The sequence below is a fragment of the Diplotaxodon limnothrissa genome, unplaced genomic scaffold, assembly GCF_057381915.1.
Source record: "Diplotaxodon limnothrissa isolate DT_005_m unplaced genomic scaffold, D_limnothrissa_male_GT1.1 unmapped_scaffold_1, whole genome shotgun sequence".
NCBI classification, from domain to species: Eukaryota; Metazoa; Chordata; class Actinopteri; order Cichliformes; family Cichlidae; genus Diplotaxodon; species Diplotaxodon limnothrissa.
This window is the reverse complement of record NW_028188555.1, coordinates 628654-653416: the sequence shown is the minus strand read 5'-3', so window position 1 is coordinate 653416 and position 24763 is coordinate 628654. Positions and strand designations below refer to the sequence as shown.

At 43.5% G+C, this 24763-nt stretch overlaps 1 protein-coding gene across 1 annotated transcript; it reads left to right on the top strand.

The window, feature by feature from the left end:
* The first annotated feature begins 1996 nt into the window (after nucleotides 1-1996).
* On the top strand, nucleotides 1997-4090 carry LOC146606967 (uncharacterized). The gene is made up of 6 exons (XM_085349123.1): nucleotides 1997-2032; nucleotides 2154-2225; nucleotides 2325-2443; nucleotides 2527-2587; nucleotides 2678-2772; nucleotides 3208-4090. The coding sequence occupies exons 1-6, from the start codon at nucleotides 1997-1999 to the stop codon at nucleotides 4088-4090; spliced, it is 1266 nt and encodes a 421-aa protein (XP_085205249.1).
* The last annotated feature ends 20673 nt before the right edge of the window (nucleotides 4091-24763 follow it).

Below are 24763 nucleotides of genomic sequence, written 5' to 3'. Positions count from 1 at the left end.
CATCAGCTGCCAGCAACCAGTTTCAGCATGTACAACTGTTGCAGTAAGTGTGCTCATGCAGACCAACTATGCTGGTCCACTGTTCTTAATGGTGCTGCATGTTGAGAAAGAAGTGAAACAAATGTTTTGTTTAACAAGTCCACTAGTGTTAGAATAACTTGGCATTTCCAATCTGTTTCTGCTGTAGTTCAATGAAAGGTTTCAGTTACTTAAGTTTGAGAAAAACCAAAAAAACCGTTGGCCAGCTTCCCTCAGGGTCACTCCACGGTTGATGACATGGTCCACTATTGTAGCTCTGATGTCATCAGCAATTCTATTTCTTACTCTTCTTACCCGTCCTCTCCCCCCTCCTCGTCCTCCTCTTGCTCCTCCTTGTCCTTGTCGTCCTCTTCATCCTACTTCTTCACCTCCACGTCCTCTTCCTCGGCCTCCTCTCACTCTTCCTGCTCCCTCCATTGTACTCCACACACAGAGCTTACCTGTATCATAGTGCTTAGGCTGATTGCAAAGTGAACTAATTATCTAAAAAAGCTTTCACATGTGGCAGTGTGCCAGACAGTTGACAAAATAGTGTAAATAATGGCCATAAATGTGTATAGTTTTGCTAGGAGTGCGTTGATCATTTGGAAATTGAGTGCAAAGCAGTGAGTTGTGTTTACAGTTCTGCAAAAAGAGTGCTGTGCAGTGGATTGTAGCTACAGGTTTGCAAAGTGTGTGTTACAAAATGGCAAACTGAGTGCAAAGCAGTGTTTGTGCTTTTAGTTTTGCACACTCAGTGAGTGGTTTTGCTATAAGTATCAATAGTTTTAGGAATTGTGCTGTAAGAATCACAGTTAGGGTTTAAGCATTCAGAAAAACCTGTAATAAACGCACACGCATGCGTCTTCAGCATTACTGGGTTTCTGCAGCTCCTGGTTTCCTGTTTAATACATTCACACAAGCAATCAAACGCTATGAATCGTTCCACAATGTTTGCAGTCACTTTTCTTATCCCTCCTGACTCAAGAGCATAAAGCGATCTACGTTAGCTCTGGGAATTCTGACGGTCGTTCAGTAAATCTTTGTTTAATCTCTTTATTTGCTTTTTGGAGAAGTGAAGGTACAAAAACCTCGTCAATCAAATTTGCTTCGGTGGACAGAAAACAGCCGTTGTAGACTGTTTGGGGTTACCTTTTATAAGTATTGAATTTTCAAAAGTGAAGTCAGTTCTTCTGACCAGGTTCAGACCAGGATGAACACAAGTATGATACTGGACCCACTAGAGAACTGGTCCCAGCTGTGGGTTCACCTCCTCCTGCTGAACTCATAGGACAGACTCTAATGTAGCATCACGTTCATCGGTCACTCCTGACCTCCTGTGAAGCATGATGAATGTGTAATTAATGACTTCATTATTTGGGGCATTATTGCTCTAAAAATCATATTAATAGTATTATTATTATTGTGCTTTAGGCTGCACTGATAACGCAGAGGTCTCTTCTTCCTCTGGGCTGTTTAAAGGGCCAGTTTGTCCAAAGCTGTGTATATACCAGCTGCTGTCAGGCTTCAGATGTCTGCATTAGTCCACAGTCCACTGTTTGTAAGCCATTGCTTTACTGCAAAAGTTCCCATCTACTGTAAAGAAATGGAGATAAGCAGGCACATAATATGAAAAGGCATGCTGTAGCTGACTTTGTCTTTTCTGATCCATCGGTTTGTGTGGCTCTTTCCACAGGAGGGACCTAACCCACACTTTATTTACTTATATGATAAGTTTAGTGGAGTGGAGTGCAAAATACACAGTGTTTACTTTTAATTTAACAACATGAAGCTGCATCAAGTTTCCATGGTGACTGCTCAAGAAATTCTGCATTCATAAATAAACATCAGACTGTCAAAAGAGCTCATCTGTGCGAGACCACCGAGCTGAGAGCATTTTCAGGTCCAGATCCCCCGTACGCCATCGTTGGAGAGCAGTTGACATTTTTCTTCCTGACTTTGATTTGAACACGTTTAAATGGAAAAGAGTCAAGGAATCTATAAGCCTATCAGGGTATGTGACGCTTTTGCTTTTACTGCATTTCAGTAATTTGAAGAATTTGATGTCGTTTTAAAAGTTGACAAACTGAAAATCATTTTAAGTAACAATGACTAAATTGCTATTTCTTTGACAGGTGTTGTTCAACACACCGATTTATGAAACAGCTGTAAAGATCTGCTGGTATCTTCCGGGCTACAAGGCTCAGGTTAGACCCAGATTCATGCAAACCAAAGCTGACAGAAAATATCAGGTCATTTCTGAGGACCTGAGAGTGGTGGTGATTAAATGTCTCCTTTACTTTTAGGTTGCGATAATGACGGAGTTTCTCAGACTTCAGCAGGAAGATCTAATTCCACCGAACCTCACTGCTGAAGATCTGAGAGATCTTTTGGTGGAGAAGAGCAGGGAGACGCTCAGAGAGCAGTGAGTTACTGTCACACCTGAAAGTCTGTTTGTGGTGACGTGTAAGTGCTGAGAGAAAACCTCTGCTTTGCTTTCTTTTGAAGGCTGTGGGAGTTTGAGTTAGAGGATTTTGACGAAGAGGAAGCCAAACCTCTTCTAAGGCTGGTAAGACGAGAAAACCCACAAGACTTTTTTTTCATTACGTGCACATAACCTTTACACATAAGCGCACTGTAAATGTGTTTTCTGTTTCAGGTGTGGGCGGTGAACGTCAGCAATAAAATGAGGGACGTTGAATTTGAAGCCAGGTTGCTTCTTCAGTTCCCAGAGGCCGTACCTCCTAAATTTCAGTGAGTCACATGTAACATACAGTTATTAACCCTGTAAGACCCAACCCATCAAAAAACAGCCAGAAAATTCAGATTCTTTGGAACTGAGATGTTTATCAACCCTTTAAACAAAAGCCACACATGAGTTCTTTGCTATGTCATGTTGTGTATGATTTACTTTTATTGTGTATTTATTTTTTGTATCACATTTGATACACTGGGTGTTTTTGGCAACTTTGTGTTAACGACAATGTTAACTTTAGACTAAAAAAGAGTTTTGTCCACAACATTTAGAAATTATAGCAAGTATTGATCATGTTGATGAGATCGAGGTCTCAGAAACTCATGTATGATACAAAGGTGGTTACAGGGTTAACAGTCCAGCTACAGTGTTTCAATATTTAAATGATGCTTTGAATATGTTTAACAGATAACTCTTATCATGTTTTTCTACAGAGCACCTAAATTCCTCAGCGCGGTGAAGGATTACGTTGAAATCCTGAAAAAGAAGCAGCAGGAACAGCCTAACAGCAAACTGCTCACCGCGCAGGAGGTAGTGGTCGAGGTAGTTCCCCGCGTTCTCCAGGGCTTCTGGGAGCTTCCTCCTCGTCCCCTCCTAAACATGGCCTCCCAGAGTCTAAGTATCCTCTCCACCAGTGTCACCAAGGCCACTTTAGATCGTGTCTCCAAGAGCCTCACGGCGATGGAAACACAGGCCGTCTTCACCCGCTCTATCCGAGACGATCTGGTCGACAGCATCCTGACGGAGATTAGACAGAAATTTCCTGAAGAAATTCTGTCTATCCAAGTTGCAAACTTTGCACCCCTGTTGCTGAAGACCATTGCTGATGTAGCAAGGATCCGGATATGTGAAATCTTTGAGCCCCCTTCAAGTCCTGATGTGAAGAGCACAAATGGTGAGCGCTCCTCTGACGGCCTTTCAGTGGCAAATGTTCCACCAGCCGAAGAAGCTCTGTCAGAAAGTGTTGCAGAGCTCGACGTTCCCTGTGAGGAACTTCTTTCTGAAAGGGCATCCAGTCTGAGTACTCGAGACCTTACGATCGAAGGAGCTCTGTCAGAAAGTGTTGCAGAGCCCGACGCTCCCTGTGAGGAACCCTATGGCGAGTCCAAATCCTGTGTTGAAGGTGAAGATCATATGATCAACGGATCTTGTTCTGAAATTGGGCCGGTTCCTGATGTTCCCTTTGAGGAACCTTTTCCAGAACCTGAAGCCAGCATGAAGTCCGAAGACCGTCAGAGCAAGAAGAAGAAAAAGGGCTTCTTCAAAAGACTGAGAAGTCTGTTCTGCTGCTGTTGCAGACCAAAAGTCACCGACTGACACTGAAGCTGTGACCCAGTGTTGGTGTTGCAGTAACTCTAAATATGTAAATATGTTCCTTAATGATTGTTCTTCATGTTTTTGGGGGTTTCTTTAGTTTTCAGTGGGCTGGGTGTTTTTTCTCCTCCGTGTTCTTTACTTGATTCTTGTTCATAGTTCCTGATTTGTTTTCCTAGTTCTTGTTTCTTAGTTTGTAGTTTCTTGAGTCCACCTGAGTTTCCAGCAATAAAAGCTGCCGATTCAAGTTTCATTCCACGTAAGAGTCCTGTGTTTGGGTCCTACTACCTGCCTGTCACAGCACACCATGACAGAAACTTTATAAACTCATTCATATTTCTACACGAGTCTCCAGCTATGTTAAAGATTTTTTTTCTTTCAAACATTTGTAAGAATCTCTTATGGTTCTCAAAATACTTCCACAAGTCCAGTAAGTGTAGTGCAGTAACATATTGATGGTATTATTTTTAATAATTATTTATTATTTTTAATGCACTTTGAACTGAAACTGGTATATAAAATGTACTTCCTGTAGAAAATGCAGTGTGAATGCTAATAGCTGAATAGCTTGAGTTGAATTTTTATAATTGCTGAAATCTTTGGTGAAAAACATGTTACAGTTTTTGCCCGTTGCTTGAACACATTTTGCAAAACGTCGCTCATTGTGCCAAAACTCTAAACACAAGTAAACATGACACATCAAAATATACCATTCACATCTGTGCCAAACTGAAACTCTGCTGTCAAAACCTAACATTCCTCTGTCAAGATGTAACTCTGTTGACAAAATGACACATACTTGCATCACATGCAGATCAGATCAGGGGGACACACTAGTCTACTTCATATAAAACACTGCAGTCTTTCATTGTCATTGTTTATTCTGAAGGCACATTTTCAGGAGACACAAACAACCAAAAAAAGCAAATAGGCCTACTCAATATTGTCCACTGCAGCACCATCAATTCAGATAAAGCAAAACACAAACATAATACAGTAATAGAAAAAACACTATACTGTACACACAAAAAATCATGACAATTGTGCATACGTGGGCTCATGGATCCCGCCGTCTGTTGGGGTCTGGCCACAGGACCTCATCGACATCGCAAGCAGTGTCTTCTCCCGCTGGGCACCGGGGAAAATATCCTCTTGCATGTCGAAACCATCCATGGATTGCTGTCACCTGAATGTAAATAGAAATATATGTGGTGGCCCCTAGAGACAAAACACGTACAAACTCCAAAGCACATTTCTAGCTTGAACTGAACTTCCAAAACAGAGCTACCTAGAACAGCGGTCCCCAACCCCCGGGCCTCGGACTGGTACCGGTCCGTGAGTCGTTTGGTACCGGGCCGCGAGAGTTGAGGCTCAGGTGTGAAATGTCTGGTTTTCAGGGTTTTTATCGCTTTTCAGCGTTATTTTGTTATCGTTTTTATCATTAACTCGGTTTTCCTGGGTCTTTTCACGTGTGTTATGAATAAATCTTCTTTTTCGGTACCGGTACTAGTTTTATTTTGTTGTATTTATCCGCGACACCTTAAAGGCCGGTCCGTGAAAATATTGTCGGGCATAAACCGGTCGGTGGTGCAAAAAAGGTTGGAGACCGCTGACCTAGATCACGTAAATTACACAATTGAAAGCATGAAAGCATATGTGTATTGTTTGTGTATTTATGCACAAGCATTCATATATATTCAAATCATTAAAAAAAAAAAGTTCATTTGCCTGTTACTACCACACACCAAATCTGGTCGTTGGTACTTGGTGAACTGAGAGACACAACAGCAGAGGTCACTATTAATGCTATAAAAGAGGCCTTTGCAAGACATGCAGTTGCCGAGACTGTGGTATCGGACAACAGGCCGCAAGTTTCATCAGAACAGTTCAAGCACTTTGCTAAAGAGTACCAGTTCACACATGAAACGAGCAGCCCCAGGTACCCCCAAGCCAACGGGGAGGCAGAACGCGCTGATCGTACCATTAAAGACTTGAAAGGACTGTGACTACAGCAGAGCACTGCTAGCGTGCAGGGCCACCCCACTGGAACATGGGCTCTCACCGGCACAGTTGCTCATGGGGAGACACCTGCGTACCTCTCTGCCACAAGCTGCTGCGAAGCTGGTGCCAAAGTGGCCCGACCTACAGGCTTTTCGCGAGAAGGATGAGGAGGGGAGGCGTGAGCAGGCAAAACACTACAACCGCAGACATAGAGTCAGGACAGAAGGTGTGGATTACTACTGAAGGAACCACTGGAGCAGTAGTTGGACCTGCCAGTGCTCCCAGATCTTATGTGGTAGAGACAGACAGGTTTTCTAAGGAGAAATAGGAGCCACCTCACACCAACAGGGACTGTTACCAGATCTGGTCGAGCGGTGAGACCTCGTGTAAGATTGGATGTGTAATTCTCTGAAGTTATCCATTCAGGCCCTATTCAAAGCTGGCTTAGGCTGTTAGAGATGTTTACAATTATGTGTTTCGTTTAAATGTAAGTGAACAAGTGAGAGATGTGTATCATTTTAACGTTTGATAATGCTCTGCATTCCTGTTCTTGTGAGCTGAGTGAGTCATTGGGGGGGGGGGGGGGGGGGGGGGGGGGGTGTATGATCTAAATTATAATATTGCTGACTGTCTGAGGCAAAATTTCCCCAAATCGAATCGAATCGAATCATGGATTGAATCGATTCGGGCAAGGGCGTCGATTTGGCATGGACGGAGGGGACATGTCCCCACCAATATCCAGCGATTATTGAATTGTCCTCACCAATAATTTGATCTCTTCGAGTAAAGAAAAGCAAACCTGATAGAAAGAAGAAAAAAAAAAGATCTGTCAACGTCTCATTCACCCAGCGGTGCCGAAAGAGTTAAATTACGTCCTGTACTGGAGTCCTACCTCATGTGACAAATATGGCCAATGTGATTGGCTGAACCTTTCAGGGAGCTCTGTTGAGTTTTAGCAGCGGCAAGCCTGCGCTCCCAGGAGGAGAGGAGGACGGCAGCAAAGAGGAAGAACCTGGATATAAGAAAGTATTTTTCAGAGAAACCTGTAAGTCACTTAAAGCCAAGTTCACTCATAATGTCACGGTCTGGCTGGCAGACCGTGGGGGTGTAGGGAAGGAGGACACAGGCGCGGTGCTCTATGTACAAGCAGTGCGTTTATTTACAGCGATGGACAGACATGACAATAAATCCCGTGCTCTCCCGACTCCCGTGACGTGTCCTCTTCCCAGTGCTAGTGCTCCTGTCTCCGCTTCTCCGTGATGAGCACCCCGTGCTCGCTGTCCTCTCGTCTCCCCGTAACTCCTGGGGACATAAGAGAGAGGAAGCCGTCAGACACACAATAATGCAGCAGACTCAAACTAGGAACTGGTCGAGAGACTGACGTGAAGCCACGCAATGATCCAGCGTCGGAGAGAGCTCCACCACACTCTCAAATAGCTCCTCCGACAGGCCTGATCAGCTGCAGGTGTGGCCAATCACCTGCCAGGGCCACACACACACACACACACACACACACACACACACACACACACACGTCTACAAGCAGGGAGAACGAGGGACAGCAATACAAAATACATACATTATAATATTAATGTATCGTGGCTCAAGAGTTGGGAGTTCGCCTTGTAATCGGAAGGTTGCCGGTTCGAGCCCCGGCTCGGACAGTCTCGGTCGTTGTGTCCTTGGGCAAGACACTTCACCCGTTGCCTACTGGTGGTGGTCAGAGGGCCCGGTGGCGCCAGTGTCCGGCAGCCTCGCCTCTGTCAGTGCGCCCCAGGGTGGCTGTGGCTACAATGTAGCTTGCCATCACCAGTGTGTGAATGTGTGTGTGAATGGGTGGATGACTGGATATGTAAAGCGCTTTGGGGTCCTTAGGGACTAGTAAAGCGCTATATAAATACAGGCCATTTACCATAATATTAGTCCATAACTGCTCAGGGTCCTGGGTCTGACACATAAAATGTGTCCGTCACAATAACGTTGCAGGCTATGCTAGGCTTTGGCCCACATCAGTCTAAAACTGTATGTAACCATGAATAACGTGTTTTGGAAACTAACAGCACAACATGCAGCACTGTTAGTTCTCTCAGTCTCAGAGCAGCGTTTCTAATTCTAATCTAAGTGAAGCTGTCAGAGAAAACAGCAGCCTCGAGCAGCCAGGATATTAGTTTACAGAGGCTGTTAGAATTATATGCCTAACGTTAAAATGTTGGTGACACAAGAATTTCATCTTAATGGCACTGACGTATTCATAGGTCATAGTTATGATTTTGCAAATATTCCACCTTGTAGTGCAGTTTGCACAACTTGTTTTAAAAATGCACTCAGCCTACAAACATTACTGATCAGTCAAGATCTGCACAAAGTGACAGACACACTGAAGCAGCTCCACATTTTATTCTTATTGTCATGTATGTCCTATTTGTCAGGTGACAGAAGAAGCAACACAAAGCTCAGAGAGCAATGGTGACACAAGATCACAGGTGGAATTGGATGATGACGCAGAATGAGAAGAGCGAAAGTGGATCGCTAAATGAAACGGATGAACCAGAACTGGTTTGTAAAAATGCTGCAGCTTCAGTGGTGTGGAACTGGTTTAGCTTTCGTCCGTCAGATACACAACAAAGCACTATTTTTGGTAGAGCATGCTAGCGGGCCGTCGTTATTACCGTGTTGTTTGGAAAATACGGCGCACTTAAAATCAATCCTTTGATTTTTCTGAAAGTCGACAGAGCCCCTTATAACCCCGTGTGCCTTATGTATGAACTCTGGTTGTGTTTACTGACCTCGAAACGATTTTATGTGCACGGCGCTCGAAAATCTGTCAGATGTTTCAGTACGACTTTGCTAAGCTACCACCGCTTGATGGATTGTCGGAGCGTTACGGCTGTCGTAGGCAGGAGCCTCGCGGAGTGAGCCATGTCTCCGTGACGACCAGGACACAGCAGTCACGGACGATTGGCTGTGCGGCGAGAAGTAGGTTCAGTTCGTCTATTTTGTTGACGACCGACCGTGCGCTGGTCAGAAAGATGCTCGGGAGCGGTGGTTTGAAAGGCTGCTTCTTTAGCCTGGCCAGCAGGCCCGACAGGCATCCCCGCTTTTGTTTGCGTTCCTTCCGCCGCCTGCGTTTCTTGGCAGAGCCGATAACAATCCACGGAGCACCCGATGTTCTCGCTATCTCTGGGGGGATGTTGTGCACCCTCTGATAATCACTGGTAATGGGGATCTGGCTGTTATATCCAATCTTGCATAATTCCAGATGGTTGTAGGAAAATTTGGCTTCACAATAAGGAAAACAAAAGAAGAAGAAAAAGTGGAGAAACAAAAAAGAAAGGCACCCAAGTGGAGAGCATAGAGCCGCTGCGTCTGTGCGCGCCGCCATCTAGTATACTTCTTCTAGTACACAGCCTGGAGGTGTGTTTGGGGTCATTGTCCTGTTGAAAACTGGTCCCTAAATGCAATTTCTCAACGAGAAGTTTGGGCTCGGGTGAGTCTGCGTGCTGAAGATATCTACCTATTCGGAACCATGGTAACGGGGTTCTGGCTGATCGGAGCTGGCTTGAGAAAGCGGAACCGGCTGTTCAAACCCCCACAAGGCTGCCCGCTGGGATTGGAACGATGGGAGAGGCGTGAGTTTCTCAAAATGGGCTCATTGAGTCAGCACGGATAAGATCTTGGAGAGGCTACGGCTGCTGTGAATACTCAGAATAAGATCTCTGACTGCAGACTGGATACATCTCGGAAGGGCTCGCTCAGAATAACATCTCTGGGCGCAAATTGGATGACATCTCGGGGAGGCACACTGCCGTGAGTTCTCAGAATCGGCTCCTTGAGCACAAGAATGACAACATCACAGAACGCAAGTATGGCGAAGCTCGCGGCTCTCCAACGGGAGATTGAGAGACCAGTGTTGGACTGTAGAACTGCTTTGAAATTCATATGAGCTGTTCGCACTAAAGTAAAAAGCACCATCACTTATGCGGAGACCCTCTCGGCGCCAGCTGTGGGCTCAAGGCTGGAGCCGAACAAAAACACCCTGATAACGACTGTGTTGAGTCTGTTCCTTCCTATTCCATGCAAGGCCACCTGGGTTGGCTGGAAGACTGTTTACTTAGCCTGGCAGGGCGAAGGACACTGTCTCAGCTGAACCCTGGACACGCACACACATACAGGGAGTGCAGAATTATTAGGCAAATGAGTATTTTGTCCACATCATCCTCTTCATGCATGCTGTCTTCCAAGCTGTATAGGCTCAAAAGCCTACTACCAATTAAGCATATTAGGTGATGTGCATCTCTGTTGATAGGTTTGTAGCTTGAACCCATCCGCTGGAACGTTGAAGACAATATAATTACACTGCAAAGCAAGACACAAGTAGGCAAAGACTTCATGTTTCTCGTGCACGGGAGAAATGACCGGACAAAGCGCCATTCCTTCGCTTGACCCCGGTCACTCTCGTCTGTCCTCCCGTACCACTGTTCTTTTATTGAGGTTACATGAATATGCATAGGTTCATTAACATATGACGTCTACATACACACAAAGAGTACCTTGCCTGTGTGTGTGTGTGTGTGTGTGTGTGTGTGTGTGTGACTTGTGTGAGGTCAAGATGTGACCCTGTGAAGACTCCCCAAAGCTGGTGCCAGAAGTCTGGGTCCATCTAACAAAAGGCTCTTATACTTAAACAGATATACATGTGTTTGCTATACCATAAATCAGCAAAAGAAGATACGACCTCTCCTCTGTAGGGGAGTGAACTCACCCCCCTCTTCATGCTACACAGAGTTGTTACAGACCTCCTAGAATGAGACATTCTTTCAATCTACAAATGATTATATACTTCTAAGCATATATAAGTAAATATTTCTAAGCATAAATGACAATCAACAATACAAAACCTATCACTCCCTATTCTGGTATTTTAAAGAGTACTTAGCAGAAATATTAAACAACCTAACTAATAGGGTTGCAAACTCCCAGCAAAAAAAAAAACTAAAGGGAACCATCGCCCACCCTCTGCCTCGTGATGCTTAATCGACATAATCGACTTTAATTTAATGCATGTATTTAAAAAAAAAGCACAGAAATCAATTATTTTTCAACAACAATTAAATAGATTCAACATCTTTCTTCAACAGAACTGCAGACTGCACAGATGGTATCTTCCCAAAGGAAAAAGTACTATAACTTACCAGGGTATATATTAGACTTAATAGTTACTATATACAATATTAGATTTCTATACATTTTACATTAGATAAAAACTTTGGTTGTAAGATTCAGATAATTATTTATTAAAAGCGAGACATTTTAAACGAGAATAAGAAAGAAAAGTATTTCTTTGTGCCCCCCTTTTCCCTGTTAATGCCCCAGCTGGCCCCCTGGCAAAACCGTGCTAGACCCGCCCCTGCACAGTTACCAGCTGTCAGCTACTTATAGCATTAGGCATTAAAGTAATATTAAATAAATTCTAACAACAGCTTATCAAGCTTAAACGTGCTGCTGTGGTTTATCTGCTGGTTTCCTCTTTCTGGCGCAAAGTGGGAAACAAACAAGAGAGACGGAACTTGCGATCAGCTGATCATTGATTAGTTTCATGATTGAAGTAGCAGCAGGAGAGGGAGGGGGAGAGGAGACGCGGCAGTCGCTCCATATATCGGTTGTTAAGCTTAACGTGGGAATGCGTTACAAACATTGAGAGAGAAACTTACAAACTTGCTTTACTTCTCTAGGACAGCTTTCACTGAGAAGAAATGCCGATTTGGAAACATGTAGCGAGGCGCTAAATGCTCCACCAGACAACCGAGAGGTCTCTTGTTGTCACATGCAAGAAAGCATGCTCTGAAGAATATCCAGGTAGATAACTGTGGCGATATGTTGGTTATATTACTTTAAAGTGCAACTGGCTAATTCTTATTTTAGCCAACTCGAAAAGTAAAAATGATGCAACGACCTTGAAATAACACATTTATCTCACTGAAACATGTCATTTAAATAAAAACATTTACTGAAATTAAAATAAATATACTGAATATAATATGGCTCAGATTTAATGGAATATAATGATCCTTTTGTGTTGCTGTTAAAGAAAGGGATAATGTGTGATTACTGTTTTTAAACTATGGGCTACAAACTAAATCCTTTTATTATTTCTGTCCTCGGTTTTAACTCATTAATAATCATTAGGATGAAGCCCCCTAAAAAACAACGTAAAGGTCATGAAAATGTAAACAATTTGGCATTTTGATGATGCATCATCCACATTAAAAAGTAGAGATCATATCAGCCCTGTATTTACTTGTATCGGATACATAAAACATCTTTCCGTATCGCACAGCACTACAGAAAGCTCTTTTCTAGGGTTGTATTAAACATCTGTAACTACCGTAACTCCTGATCCATTTCCTCAATTAAAAGAAGTCCAATGATTCCTGAGAGCAGCAACTCTGCACTTTTCATTAATATTTGCATCATTACGGTAATCCCAGGTACATTGTTGCAGCAGCCCCGTGAAGGCAAAGGTTGAGAGAATAGTGAGTGAGCGTGATGGAACAATGTTATCACACGTTTGGCTTCTTTTTACCATGTTTGTTTGTTTTGTTCTTTCATGTGTTATTTACCAAGATTTGGATGGTGTTCTGCCTCGAGTTACCATAATGTCCCTAACATCACAAAAAAAGCACAGAGTTGCTGCTTTCAAGAACTGCTGGAATTTTTCATTTGCCCCAATGGTTCAAGGCTCAAGTTAGGCTAAAAACACTGGGACCAGTTTAAATGGGTTCATCTGTGTCAGCTGCATCGTCACTGCTGCTCTTATGTTATGTGTTTTTGTTGAAAACTAGGTGCTGTTTGGCCTTAATGATGTCAAACTTTTCATTCACTTGTTTGCTCCTAAATACGTTTCTATTGCAGGTCTTTTCCAGTTGAAAATGTGAGTGAGCACTACACAAATTACTGACACTGAAATACACTGAAAAGAAAAACAACTAAACTAAATCCAAACAAAAACAACTAAACGAAGTAGTTACACACGTTATAGAATATATATACTGGGCATACAAGCCTGGCCTAAGCTTTCTGTCAGGAAGACTGCAGCAGTCCAGGAGTTGGGTTAACTGTCTTTAAGTCCCACAGAAGAAATGTTTACATCAAAGTGCTTGCCAGGCTTAATCCAAATTAGGTACAGCCATACTTGAACTTATCATTGTATAGTATGTGGGACTATGAGCAATGGTTTTCTGGAAACAGAAACAGGCAATTTTATCATTAGTAGAGTCACAAATAACTAGAAAAACAATTGAAAACATAATGTACTCAACACAGCAATATCTCACAATATCCACAAGGGGTCACTATAGCTCATATATTGCCTAAATAGCACGTCATACAAATTGCCAATCATAAGGCACGGACATGGCAAGCTAGCCACAGTTAAACTAAACAATAGAAAAGTCCTTTATTTGTAATACCGCTGGATGTAATGACTGCGGGAGATTACAGCCACTGCTATTAACTTAGTGCCAAATAATCCTACCAACATGGTATCAAAGAACTGAGGCATAACTTTAACATGCACAAACAATTATAACAGCTTCATGCGAGTCATCCTGCCAAAAGGACTAACACTCACAGGTTCATAAACACACAACTTAATCACACGAAACAACTGCGATGCTCTGCAGTGGCACCTTTAGTCACTCCCACTCTGCGTGCTGAGCACATGCCCACTGATACGCTTATTTCCTTTGAGTGTGCTTGATTTCTGCCTCTAGACATTCTGAGGCCGAGTCAGAGCAGGAAACTTGAGCACACGTGGTCTCATTAAATCAGACAGCTGGAGTCATTTAAAAAGGATCTTTTAAGCAGTGCTGTCCCTCAGCTTCATAGTAGATCCATCTATGGATCAGTTTGAAAATCCTAGCTGTCTTCTTTCTAGTTATCATGTTACAAGATTTTAAGAAAACTTGAACGCTGATCATGAGTTGAATGCCACTGATCTTCAAAATCATCCAAGCTTTTTGATAAATGCACACAAAAGTCGGGTGTCCATGCCACCCGCATGCAAGGTGACAAAAATACCCCAATCAGCCTTTCAAGCTGACAGCTAAAGAAACCATTTCACCAGATTTAGCTTCTTGGATATTGTGTTCACTATACTGTGTTCAAAATGTACTTCTCATTTAATAGAAGAAATGTAATCATGTCAATATAGAGGATTTCAAATTCTCACTCCTGTTAATTAAAAAAAAGAAAAAAGTAGGATAAGACATGAGAAACTCCTTGAAAAGGACAGTCTCCATTATAGCACCTCATGGAAGCTTTGTTAGACGACCTGTCATTAAAAACTAGAAAGACCATCCAGCATCGGGAGCTTTCAGACTTCCAGGTATGACAACAAGCCTATTGCTGGTTTGCCCACTCTGACTGTGTCAGTATTTGCTCCACATACCAACTGCTCTGACCCTAAAGTAAGCCAGAATCCCACACAGCCATATGTAGGCACATTCCAACCACAAAGAATAACTGGGGATTCTTCATCCTGTAAACATCCTGAACAACTGGTTTTGGTGGTTTGATGGGAACAGATCCTCACCTGATCAGGAATACCAACGATCACCCCACCACTCATGTCTTGTTGGGAAATGTTTGCAGTCCTCAAGCTGTGAAAGTCATCAGGTGCAGCAGTCATGAATACCATGTAAACATCCCTGTTGGTAGGACAAACAAATAACAGTGGGATTCATTCGAGAAAACAGAACTTGTTTGATTCCCTGTCTGACAAAAAGAAATTAATGCAACGTAAAAATTAGATTTAAAAAATCAGCAGCATCATATGTAACCATGTCCTAATTTACATATTGTTATAATTACACAAAATTTGTTCTAAAGCCCAAACTGCTCCTGGTATATCTGACTTTTAGCACCTCCAAGCCTGTAGTCATCTTGGTTATTAGTTAGGCCCCTCCCCCGTGTGTCGCTATGTGTATAGGCACTGTTAATGCTAGCATGAACAGATCATTCTTGCTGGCTGTTGTAGTGGCTTGAGCTAACTCTCATCCCAACTGTTTATATTTGGTTATAGGAGCTGGAGTGGGCATTAATGCTCCACAATTTACAAGCTGGGACCTGCCGCTAATCCATGGTTAAAGCCTTTACCCACATCAACACTGCAGGCAGAGGCTAACATCTGCAATACTATTAATAATTACACATAACTGTAGCAACAACAAAGAGAGGCTCGAACAAGAAAGGCTTGAAACCCTTAGAAAAGACTGATCAGAGTTGGTTCAATGAACTCTGATCGTGTTCATTCGGAGTTAAGCTCGTGTGTGTTTAGAGACAGAAAGCCATCATGTTACCAGGATTCTCCAGAGAAACACAGAAATAAAGAGCAGAGCCTCCATCTTCATTTAGTGGACAGAGGAATATGATCACAAATCAGTGTGGGCCAAAATTTGTATCTTAAAAACTAGGAGGGGATAAAGTTATACCAACATACTGTAATATTTTTATAATATACACTAGCAAACTTTCATGCTGTGTGTGATATTAAAAATATTGTATTGTGTGATATCACATTCTATTGTGATACAGCATTTTAATCTGACCTTTGATTTCTAAATGCTTCATTAAACTGTCAAATATACAAATATAGACAACTGTGGGATTTGTCTAAAGTATTTGCATATGCCATAGAAATGTTAGCACTCACAGTTTACTGGGCAAGGTTTATGCAACGTTTCAACAAGACCAGTCCACTTATGACAAACGCGATCATACGAGCATTATAGTACGATGCAGTCTCTGCATGATATGACTATCTATTCAGCTGTAACCTGACAGGGACAAAGTCTAGGAGACAGAAACTGAAGATAGACACCATTTACTGATGGACCTGTTATATTAGGTGACAATTCCACGTGAAAGTCAAAAGAAATGAATACATACAGGGCAAGTCTTTATGAGGCAAACATGATGTGCATCTCACACGAAAGCGATTTAGGTGATTTTCTGTGAGAAATGTGTAAAAAGATCCGTACTCTGAATTTCAGATACTATTGATCTGTTTGTTGTGTGTCTGAGGGTTTACGCAGGGACGTTTTGTGTAAGCACTGATTGCTACAGTAGCATCCAATCAATGCTTACAGTGCAAAGAAACTGGCCTACAGTCTGACAGCTGCATTAATGTCTACACAATCTAAGAGTTTGAAAGATGGACACACGTGAGATGATCATAAATCCACAACAGAATCCTTTCTGTCCTAACATACTGATGAGAAAATAACTGAAGCACTCGTGTCAAGAACAACAACAACAAAGGGAAACATGCCTAACTTGGATTTCAGTGATTGTGAAAACAAACATATGCAAATGAATTTCCTCTGTGCGCTTTGCCTAATTCAGGAAATCACTATCAGTCAAGTTGAGTGTGAGTCAGTGAGTATGTTATGTTCACATAGACTGTTACCTCAGGGGCTAACTTACCAGATGAAATGAACCTTTATGGAACGGAAACCCAGAATTTGTTTCAAGTCACATTTTAGCTTAACCTGCATGGTGGAAAGTGCCTGTACCAGAGACATGATTGTTGCTGCTTAGGTTAAAATATCTAGTATATGTCAATAATGTAACAAAAAAGAAGAAGAAAATCTGTGGCGGTGTAAAAGTCCCACTAAATGCGTCTCTCGGTGTACATCTAAACTATATAACGATTAACCGCCAACTGTGAGTTCAATTTAAATTTTCCTTTACAAATGTGTGTTTGTTTAGGAAGGAAAAAAATGTGTGCACACAGTGTTCGGCAATATAGACTCAAAGGCAGCACCAAGACTGGCACGAGACTATTTCCACTGCACTGAGGGTGGGAACTCCAGGCCTCGGGGCCGCTGTCCTGCAGGGTTTAGATGTGTCCTTGATCCAACACAGCTGATTTAAATGGCTCATTTTGAACGTTGACATATACATCAAGGAATGGACCAGCCACTGCACTGATGTTAAACCAGTTCAGAAGTTCATTTATCATCATGAACCACCAATTTATGAGCAGACAAACCAAAGTACACTCCAAGATTCAGTTGCTTGTAGAAGCACGTTTAGCAGCAACAGCTCAAAGTCATTGTTTTCTGTATGACTATCAGTCTCTCACATCATTGGGGAGTCATTTAGGCTCACTCTTCTTTATAATGTTGCTTCACTTCATTGAGGTTTGCACAAATTTGTTTATGCAAAACTCACGACCACACTACTTCTATTAAGCTGAGCTTTAAACTTTCTAAAATATAAAACCTGCTAGACACCGGTGTTGTGCCAAAAAGTGATTGTCTGCCAAAAACTGATTTCTGGTATTTGCCAAAAAGTGATTGCTCGTATTTAAACTGCGATAAGTAACTTGTTGGGCTATAATATGTGAAACATATGTCAAATGCTTCCCTCATGGATGACATAAAGTCATCTTGAGCCACAAACAACATTCGTGTAACAAGGTAGAAGCCGCGATCAGTTTTTGGCAGCGACTTTTATATAACCTTTATTTATGTAGTTAAAAAAAATCTCATTAACATTAAACATGTCTTTTGTAAGAGTAAGTTGGCCAAGAGGAAATATTACAATAGTTCAGTAAAAATATTTTAAGTGGGGATAAAGGAGCGGATTGGTTATAATGTAAGTACAATAACACAGAGTTGTAAAGACACTTGAAACACAGATTTTTTTTAATTCTATATAAAACCTCTTTGTAAACCCTGTTCACCGATGTTAGGGTCCCTGGGTCGTTGACCCAGTGTTTTGTGTTTTTGGTTCTTTGATTTTGTTATTTCATTATATTCTAGCTTTGCTTTATGGGTTTTAGGATTATTCTTAGTTTAGGTTCTCTGGGTGGGGTTTGGTTAGAGTTTTAGTGTTCTGGTTTTCTGTCTGTGTTCCATAGTTGCTGTCTCCCCTATCTGCTGTATCCCCACGTCCAGTCAGTGGCTGTATCCCAATTCAGGGTCTGCAGCCTTAAGGGCCGCATTTTAAGGCCGATTACGTCAGAGCGACGCGACGAAGGCTGTCCCAATTCGAAGGCTGCTCGAAATGAGGCCCCCAAATGCGTCCTTCATTTCCCTGAATTTTAAGGACGTGGCAGTGTAGACTTCGTGGCCCAACATATCCCAGAATGCATAGCGCGGCGGTGGGTGTGGATAATTTTGCCGAAATAAAACGGCGGATGAGGGGCGCCCGAAGAGTAAACTTTAAGTAAGTACTGAATATTATGTCACTTATTTATGTGCAAATGTTTAATAACGAAGAACATTAAAACATTACTGTTGGCCACATGTCGGCAAAGTTATGTGACATCAGTGACGTTTGTACTAACTTGGTTTTAAAGCCTTTACTTTCAAATATACGCCGTTCAATAGCTGAGCTTAATCTCACAGAGAATGATCAAAGCTCATGTAGAAACAAACAAACAAATGCACAAAAGATTTTCTCCTTCATTTCTGTCAAACAAAGCTGTAAGACACGTTTCCAGCTGTTGGTATCATGGTTGCTAGGCAACCTGGGCAGCGCAATGGAGGCTAGACCGTCCCATTTCACAAGCCTCGCACTTCCGGCCTTAGCGGTCTTTGAGTACGCGGCCCTTGAGGATCGTTGAGGCTGCGTACTTTAAGGCTGCAGATCCTGAATTGGGATACAGCCAGTGTCTGTGTCTGCCCTGGTCCCACGTCTCTGTTCCCTTTGTTATAGAGCCTGCCTGAGTCTGTGTTATGTTTCCTGTTTTACTTTGAAAGTCCATGTCTGATGTTAATGTGTCTGGTTTTGCTTCCCCTTGTCTCGTTAGGCCTGATTTGCCCCAGCTGTGTTTCCCTCCTGTTACCCATTCCCTGATTGCTCCCTCTGTGTATTTAAGCCCTGTGTTTCTTTGTGTCGGTGTCGTGATCTGCTTTCATTTATGCTGTGTGTTCTGGCTGCCTGGTCATGTAACGTTATTTGGATTTTTGTTACGTTTTGCTAGTGATGGGCAGATGAAGCCTCATGAAGCACTGAAGCTTTTCATCCAATTGGTTCACCCCAACGCGAAGCTTCATGAAGCTTCATTTGCTCTAGCAGGACACCTACTGGACGTAAAAATAATAGCTGGCATGAATTTGAAGAGTGTGGCCTTTTGCACACAGCCTGTAAATGTCAACAACAAAAGGAGTGTGTAAAACATGTATATTGTAGTGATGGCAGTATACTGTGTATATTTATAGTGGCAGTATGGAAAATGATTATTTGGAAATGCTTAAAATGGAAATGATCATTTACTGTGAGGTGAGGTGTGGTTGGGGTGTGGACAGTAGTTGTGCTTTTGTAACGTTGAGGTATGGACAGCTACACACTGAGGCGTCAGTCCTGCCTGTTCACATTTTATTCTGTAAAAACTAAATTTTCACTGCTTTTATGACCTTTTTAGTCTGGAGAACATAGCTAGGATTTAATGATTTAACAAATCTTTTGAATCCTTTGTCCTCCACAATGCTAAATGGCTGGGAGTCCTCAATCACCATGCTAACCAGGTCTTCATCTATTTGAGATTGTTCTCCTGAGGAAAGACAATAAAGACAAAGCACAAATATAAATATCACACACATAACTTATTGCATTGTATAATATTGTTATATCATTTAGTAACATTACAGCATGCTATATTATCATGGCATTTGATGGCTCACCTGGTTTTGCTCCACAATCGGTGTTCCCCTTATTCTCATGCAAAGCTCTGTAGTGCCTAAGCATGGATGAGGTGTTGTTGTTATATCCCAGCTCCCTGGCACATAGCAAACACTTCACCTTGTACAAAAGTACAGACAGCTTCACATAGGTTTTATTGCACCATCAGTATTATGAAAATACATCTTCTGTGGAAATTTACATACCTTGTTGGGAGGAATAAGATCAAAATGTTCCCACACAGGGGAGGACATCCTCCTCTTCTTAGCTGGCTCCATTCTCTCCTGACTTTCTCTCCTCACTCTCCTAAACCTCCAACCTCTCTCCAAACTGTCTCTAACTCTCACTAACCGCAACTCTCCATCAAACACCCACATTTTGAATGGGGTCTGAGGGTTTTATATCGCTGTCATAGCTCGCGGCAAAGTTCGAACCGCTTCCTGAACCAGTCACGTGGTACAGCCGGGCAGCGAGGCTTCGGACGTCATCATTTTCAGCTCCTCCCATAAATGAAGCAAGCCTCGATACGCGCTTCGCGGAAACGCCCCCTCCATTACTCGACACACGCTTCGAAGCCTCGATACAGAACGTCACATCACTACGTTTTGCCACTTTTTGCCATCCAGTAATAAAAGCTGAGTTTTGAGTTACTTTCCGCCTCCGAGTGTCTGCACTTTGGGTCCTTCTACTTCCACTCTTGCCTGCACACAGCCTTAACCTGACAACCGAAGTCTATTTACCAACGTACGTAAAGATATTACACATAAAAAATACACAGAAACATTGGAAATCACTTTTTGGCACAACACCGTAACCTCTCCAGAGGTGGTATCAATATTAATATCTCTAAACCCTATAAATGTTTCTTTTAAAGTCTGACGAAAGGAAGGAGCTGCGAGAAGTGTGCCTCTCAACCGGTGGCTCGCTCAATAACGTCTGGCTGTGCAGCTGAAACCTTTTTGACCCACCAACAGTCACACAGAGGCCACAAAATCTCACATGCGGGTTTCACTCTTTCAGGCGGAGTCTCTCTAAGAAATTCTAGTTTGAACTTCAGTTCAAATGCTTCATCTTCTGTGAATCGAGTCAAATTAGAAAAAAACTAAATATAAAACAGGTTTAAATGAACAAGAAAGAAACTCATCTGATCATTGTTAACATACACAGTGAGCACTCATGCAGTTTCATCAAGACTTTGGTTTTCTAAAAAAGATCTAAAGATTTGCAGGAGGAAAAACTGAATAACACCTTTAAAATGTTAGTTTTTCCCTTTTTTGTTCGATTGTAACGTGATTAATACAAAATATTTTAAAGAAAACATTTTAAATAAAGAAAAACTTGCCTAATTAATCATTTTATCCTGTGATTTCTTTATTTCGCAATATTTTTTACTGCTTAAACATGTTGTTTGTGTTATTGTTACGGCTGCTTTGATGATTTAGGATTCAGTTTTGCTGCATGTTATCATTAAATCCTGTTTCGCCTGGTTTGCAAGAAAAATAACAGGAGACAATGTGATTAGGGCTGAGTATCAATTTCAATTCCTACAACTGCTTCAATTCCCATTAGTAGTAATACCTACACTTTTTTGATTTCACTTTTCTAATAGTTTCACAGGCTAATAGTTTTTAAACAGAATAGCACAAACAACATGCTCAAAAGCCGGGTGTGAGACAGCTTTGTAGCCCTGCTTGTATGGCGTGTAGCAGTGATCCAAAATCCGATCCCCTCTCGTTGGACACGAGACATGCTGGTAAAAGTTTGACATGACTTGTCTGAGGTTCGCTTTGTTAAAGTCTCCTGCTACAATGAGGGCTGCGCCCGGGTCCTTGTTTTGAAGCGAGCTCAGCACATCATGTAATTCGGACAAAGCCATACCTGTGTCCGCTTGGGGTGGGATGTAGACCACCGTGGCGATGACTGAGGTGAACTCACGGGACAGATAGAAAGGGCGGCACTTAATGCTCAGGAACTCCAGATGTGGCGAGCAGCCGCTGGAGAGAGTAGAAATGCTCCTGGCATCACACCACTTTCTGTTTACCATGAAACACACTCCTCCACCTTTGGTTTTGTTCGACTCTGCCGTTCTGTCCACGCGGAGCACAAAGAATGAATCCGACGGAGTTACGGCCTGGTCCGGCACGGTGGGGGTCAGCCATGTCTCCGTGAAGCACAGAATGTTGCAGTCCCTCATGTCACGTTGGAAGGTGACCCTTGCTCTTAGGTCATCGAGCTTGTTCTCCATGGATTGTACATTGGCCAGTAGGATACTGGGCAGTGGTGCGCGATGCGCCTGCTGTCTCAGTCTGTTCCTAATACCAGCGCGTTTTCCCCGGCGCTTCTTTGTTCTGCGCCTCGGATGAGCGGCCCGTCCTTTGTTGTTCTCCGCGCCGCGTAGAATCTCTGGCGGCCAGGAAGGGTCAGGTTTAAAAGTGTCCAAGATTAGATGTGCAACCTTGGCACCGATGTTTACAAGTGATCCGCTGTCGTATACTATAAGGCTAGAGGATTTTGGGATGTAAACCAGAGCAAAAAATAAGTAAAAAACAAGAAAAGTGGATAGTCGGAGCGGAGCGGTCAGGAAGGCGTCTGGACGTGGCCGCGCCATCTTGTCAAAGGCAATATTTTTGTAAATATTTGTGTCACAATGATTTCTATAAAAGCATTTTGTTTATGGGGATAATGTGACAAATCTTTTGTGACCCTATTAATGATCAATGGTAATTGAAGAGGAACCCTGGCTTGGGACATTTTCATGACAAGTGTCAGCGCAGACATCTACTAACGAGAGAACATGTTTTATCATCATAAACACGGTGATGTGAAGCATCGTTAAAGTGTCACTTCAGTAATGTTGACTCATGTTTTTAATAATGACTTTAAAACACTAAACACTCATTTCTGTGGTTTATTTTAAGTTTACAGAATATAACATGTGGTAAGACGACGAGTTTTACTTCTCACTGTCCGTGTTATGTGTATCTATTTATCATGTATGCTACTTTGCCGAAAATGTTTCATTGTGTTCATGAAATAAACCAGACTTTCACTGTCTGCATCTTTTACTGTTTTCTGCTTTTGTTCACTCCAAGTTTGACAAACCTACAGATATCCAGAGTTAACTCACTAACAATGTGGAGCAGTCTCAGTGTATTTAGCTGCTTTTTCCCTGAACACAACCAACTAAGAGAAACGCCTGTAGGCCTCACTTTGGTCATTTTGAACGCTGAAGGAGATTTGTTCCATAGACACCTTATACTAGTGTTTCCTGCACTACTATGTTCTATTTAAATCCATCCATCCATCTTCATCCGCTTTATCCGGGGCCGGGTCGCGGGGGCAGCAGCCTAAGCAAAGAGGCCCAGACCTCCCTCTCCCCAGCCACCTCCTCCAGCTTATCCGGGGGAACACCAAGGCGTTCCCAGGCCAGCCGAGAGATATAATCTCTCCAGCGTGTCCTGGGTCTGCCCCGGGGCCTCCTCCCGGTGGGACATGCCTGGAACACCTCACCCAGGAGGCGCCCAGGGGGCATCCTTGTCAGATGCCCGAACCACCTCAGCTGGCTCCTTTCGATGTGGAGCAGCAGCTGCTCTACTCTGAGCCCCTCCCGGATGGCCGAACTTCTCACCCTATCTCTAAGGGAGAGGCCAGCCACCCTTCGGAGGAAGCTCATTTCTGCCGCTTGTATCCGCGATCTCGTTCTTTCGGTCACTACCCACAGCTCGTGGCCATAGGTGAGGGTAGGGACGTAGATCGACCTGTAAATTGAGAGCTTCGCTTTTACACTCAGCTCCCTCTTCACCACGACGGACCGGTGCAGCGTCCGCATTACTGCAGCCGCAGCCCCAATCCGTCTGTCGCTCTCCGGCTCCCTTCTCCCATCACTCGCGAACAAGACCCCGAGATACTTGAACTCCTCCACTTGGGGCAGGAACTCATCCCCGACCCGGAGTGGGCACTCCACCCTTTTCCGGCTGAGAACCATGGCCTCAGATTTGGAGGTGCTGATCCTCATTCCCGCTGCTTCACACTCGGCTGCGAACCGTTCCAGTGCGAGCTGGAGGCCCTCACCCGATGAAGCCAACAGAACCACATCATCCCCAAAAATCAGAGATGAGATTCTGAGGCCACCAAAGCGAAAGCCCTCCGCCACTTGGCTGCGCCTAGAAATCCTGTCCATAAAAATTATGAACAGAACCGGAGACAAAGGGCAGCCCTGGCGGAGCCCATCACCCACCGGGAACGAGTCCGACTTATTGCCGGCAATGCGAAGCAAGCTCTTGCAACGGTTGTATAGGGATCGAATGGCCCGTAGCAATGGGCCAGACACCCCATACTCCCGCAACACCTCCCACAGGACACCCCGAGGGACACGGTCGAATGCCTTCTCCAAGTCCACAAAACACATGTAGACTGGTTGGGCAAACTCCCATGCACCCTCAAGTATCCTGGAGAGGATAAAGAGCTGGTCCAGTGTTCCGCGACCAGGACGAAAACCGCATTGTTCCTCCTGTATCCGAGGTTCGACTAGCGGACGAACTCTCCTTTCCAGCACCCTGGCATAGACTTTCCCAGGGAGGCTGAGGAGTGTGATCCCCCTGTAGTTGGAACACACCCTCCGGTCCCCCTTCTTAAAGATGGGGACCACCACCCCGGTCTGCCAGTCCACAGGTACTGCCCCTGATCTCCACGCAACATTGCAGAGGCGTGTCAACCAGGACAGCCCTACAACGTCCAGAGCCTTCAGGAACTCGGGGCGGACCTCATCAACACCAGGGGCTCTGCCACCAAGGAGTTGTTTAACTGCCTCAGTGACCTCGCCCCCGGAAATTGGCGGGTCATTCCCCTCATCCCCAGACTCTGCTTCCTCCTCGGAAGACGTGTCAGTAGGATTAAGGAGGTCCTCGAAGTATTCCTTCCACCGCCTGACAATTTTCTCAGTCGACGTCAGTAGCGCTCCGCCAGCACTATACACAGTGCAGG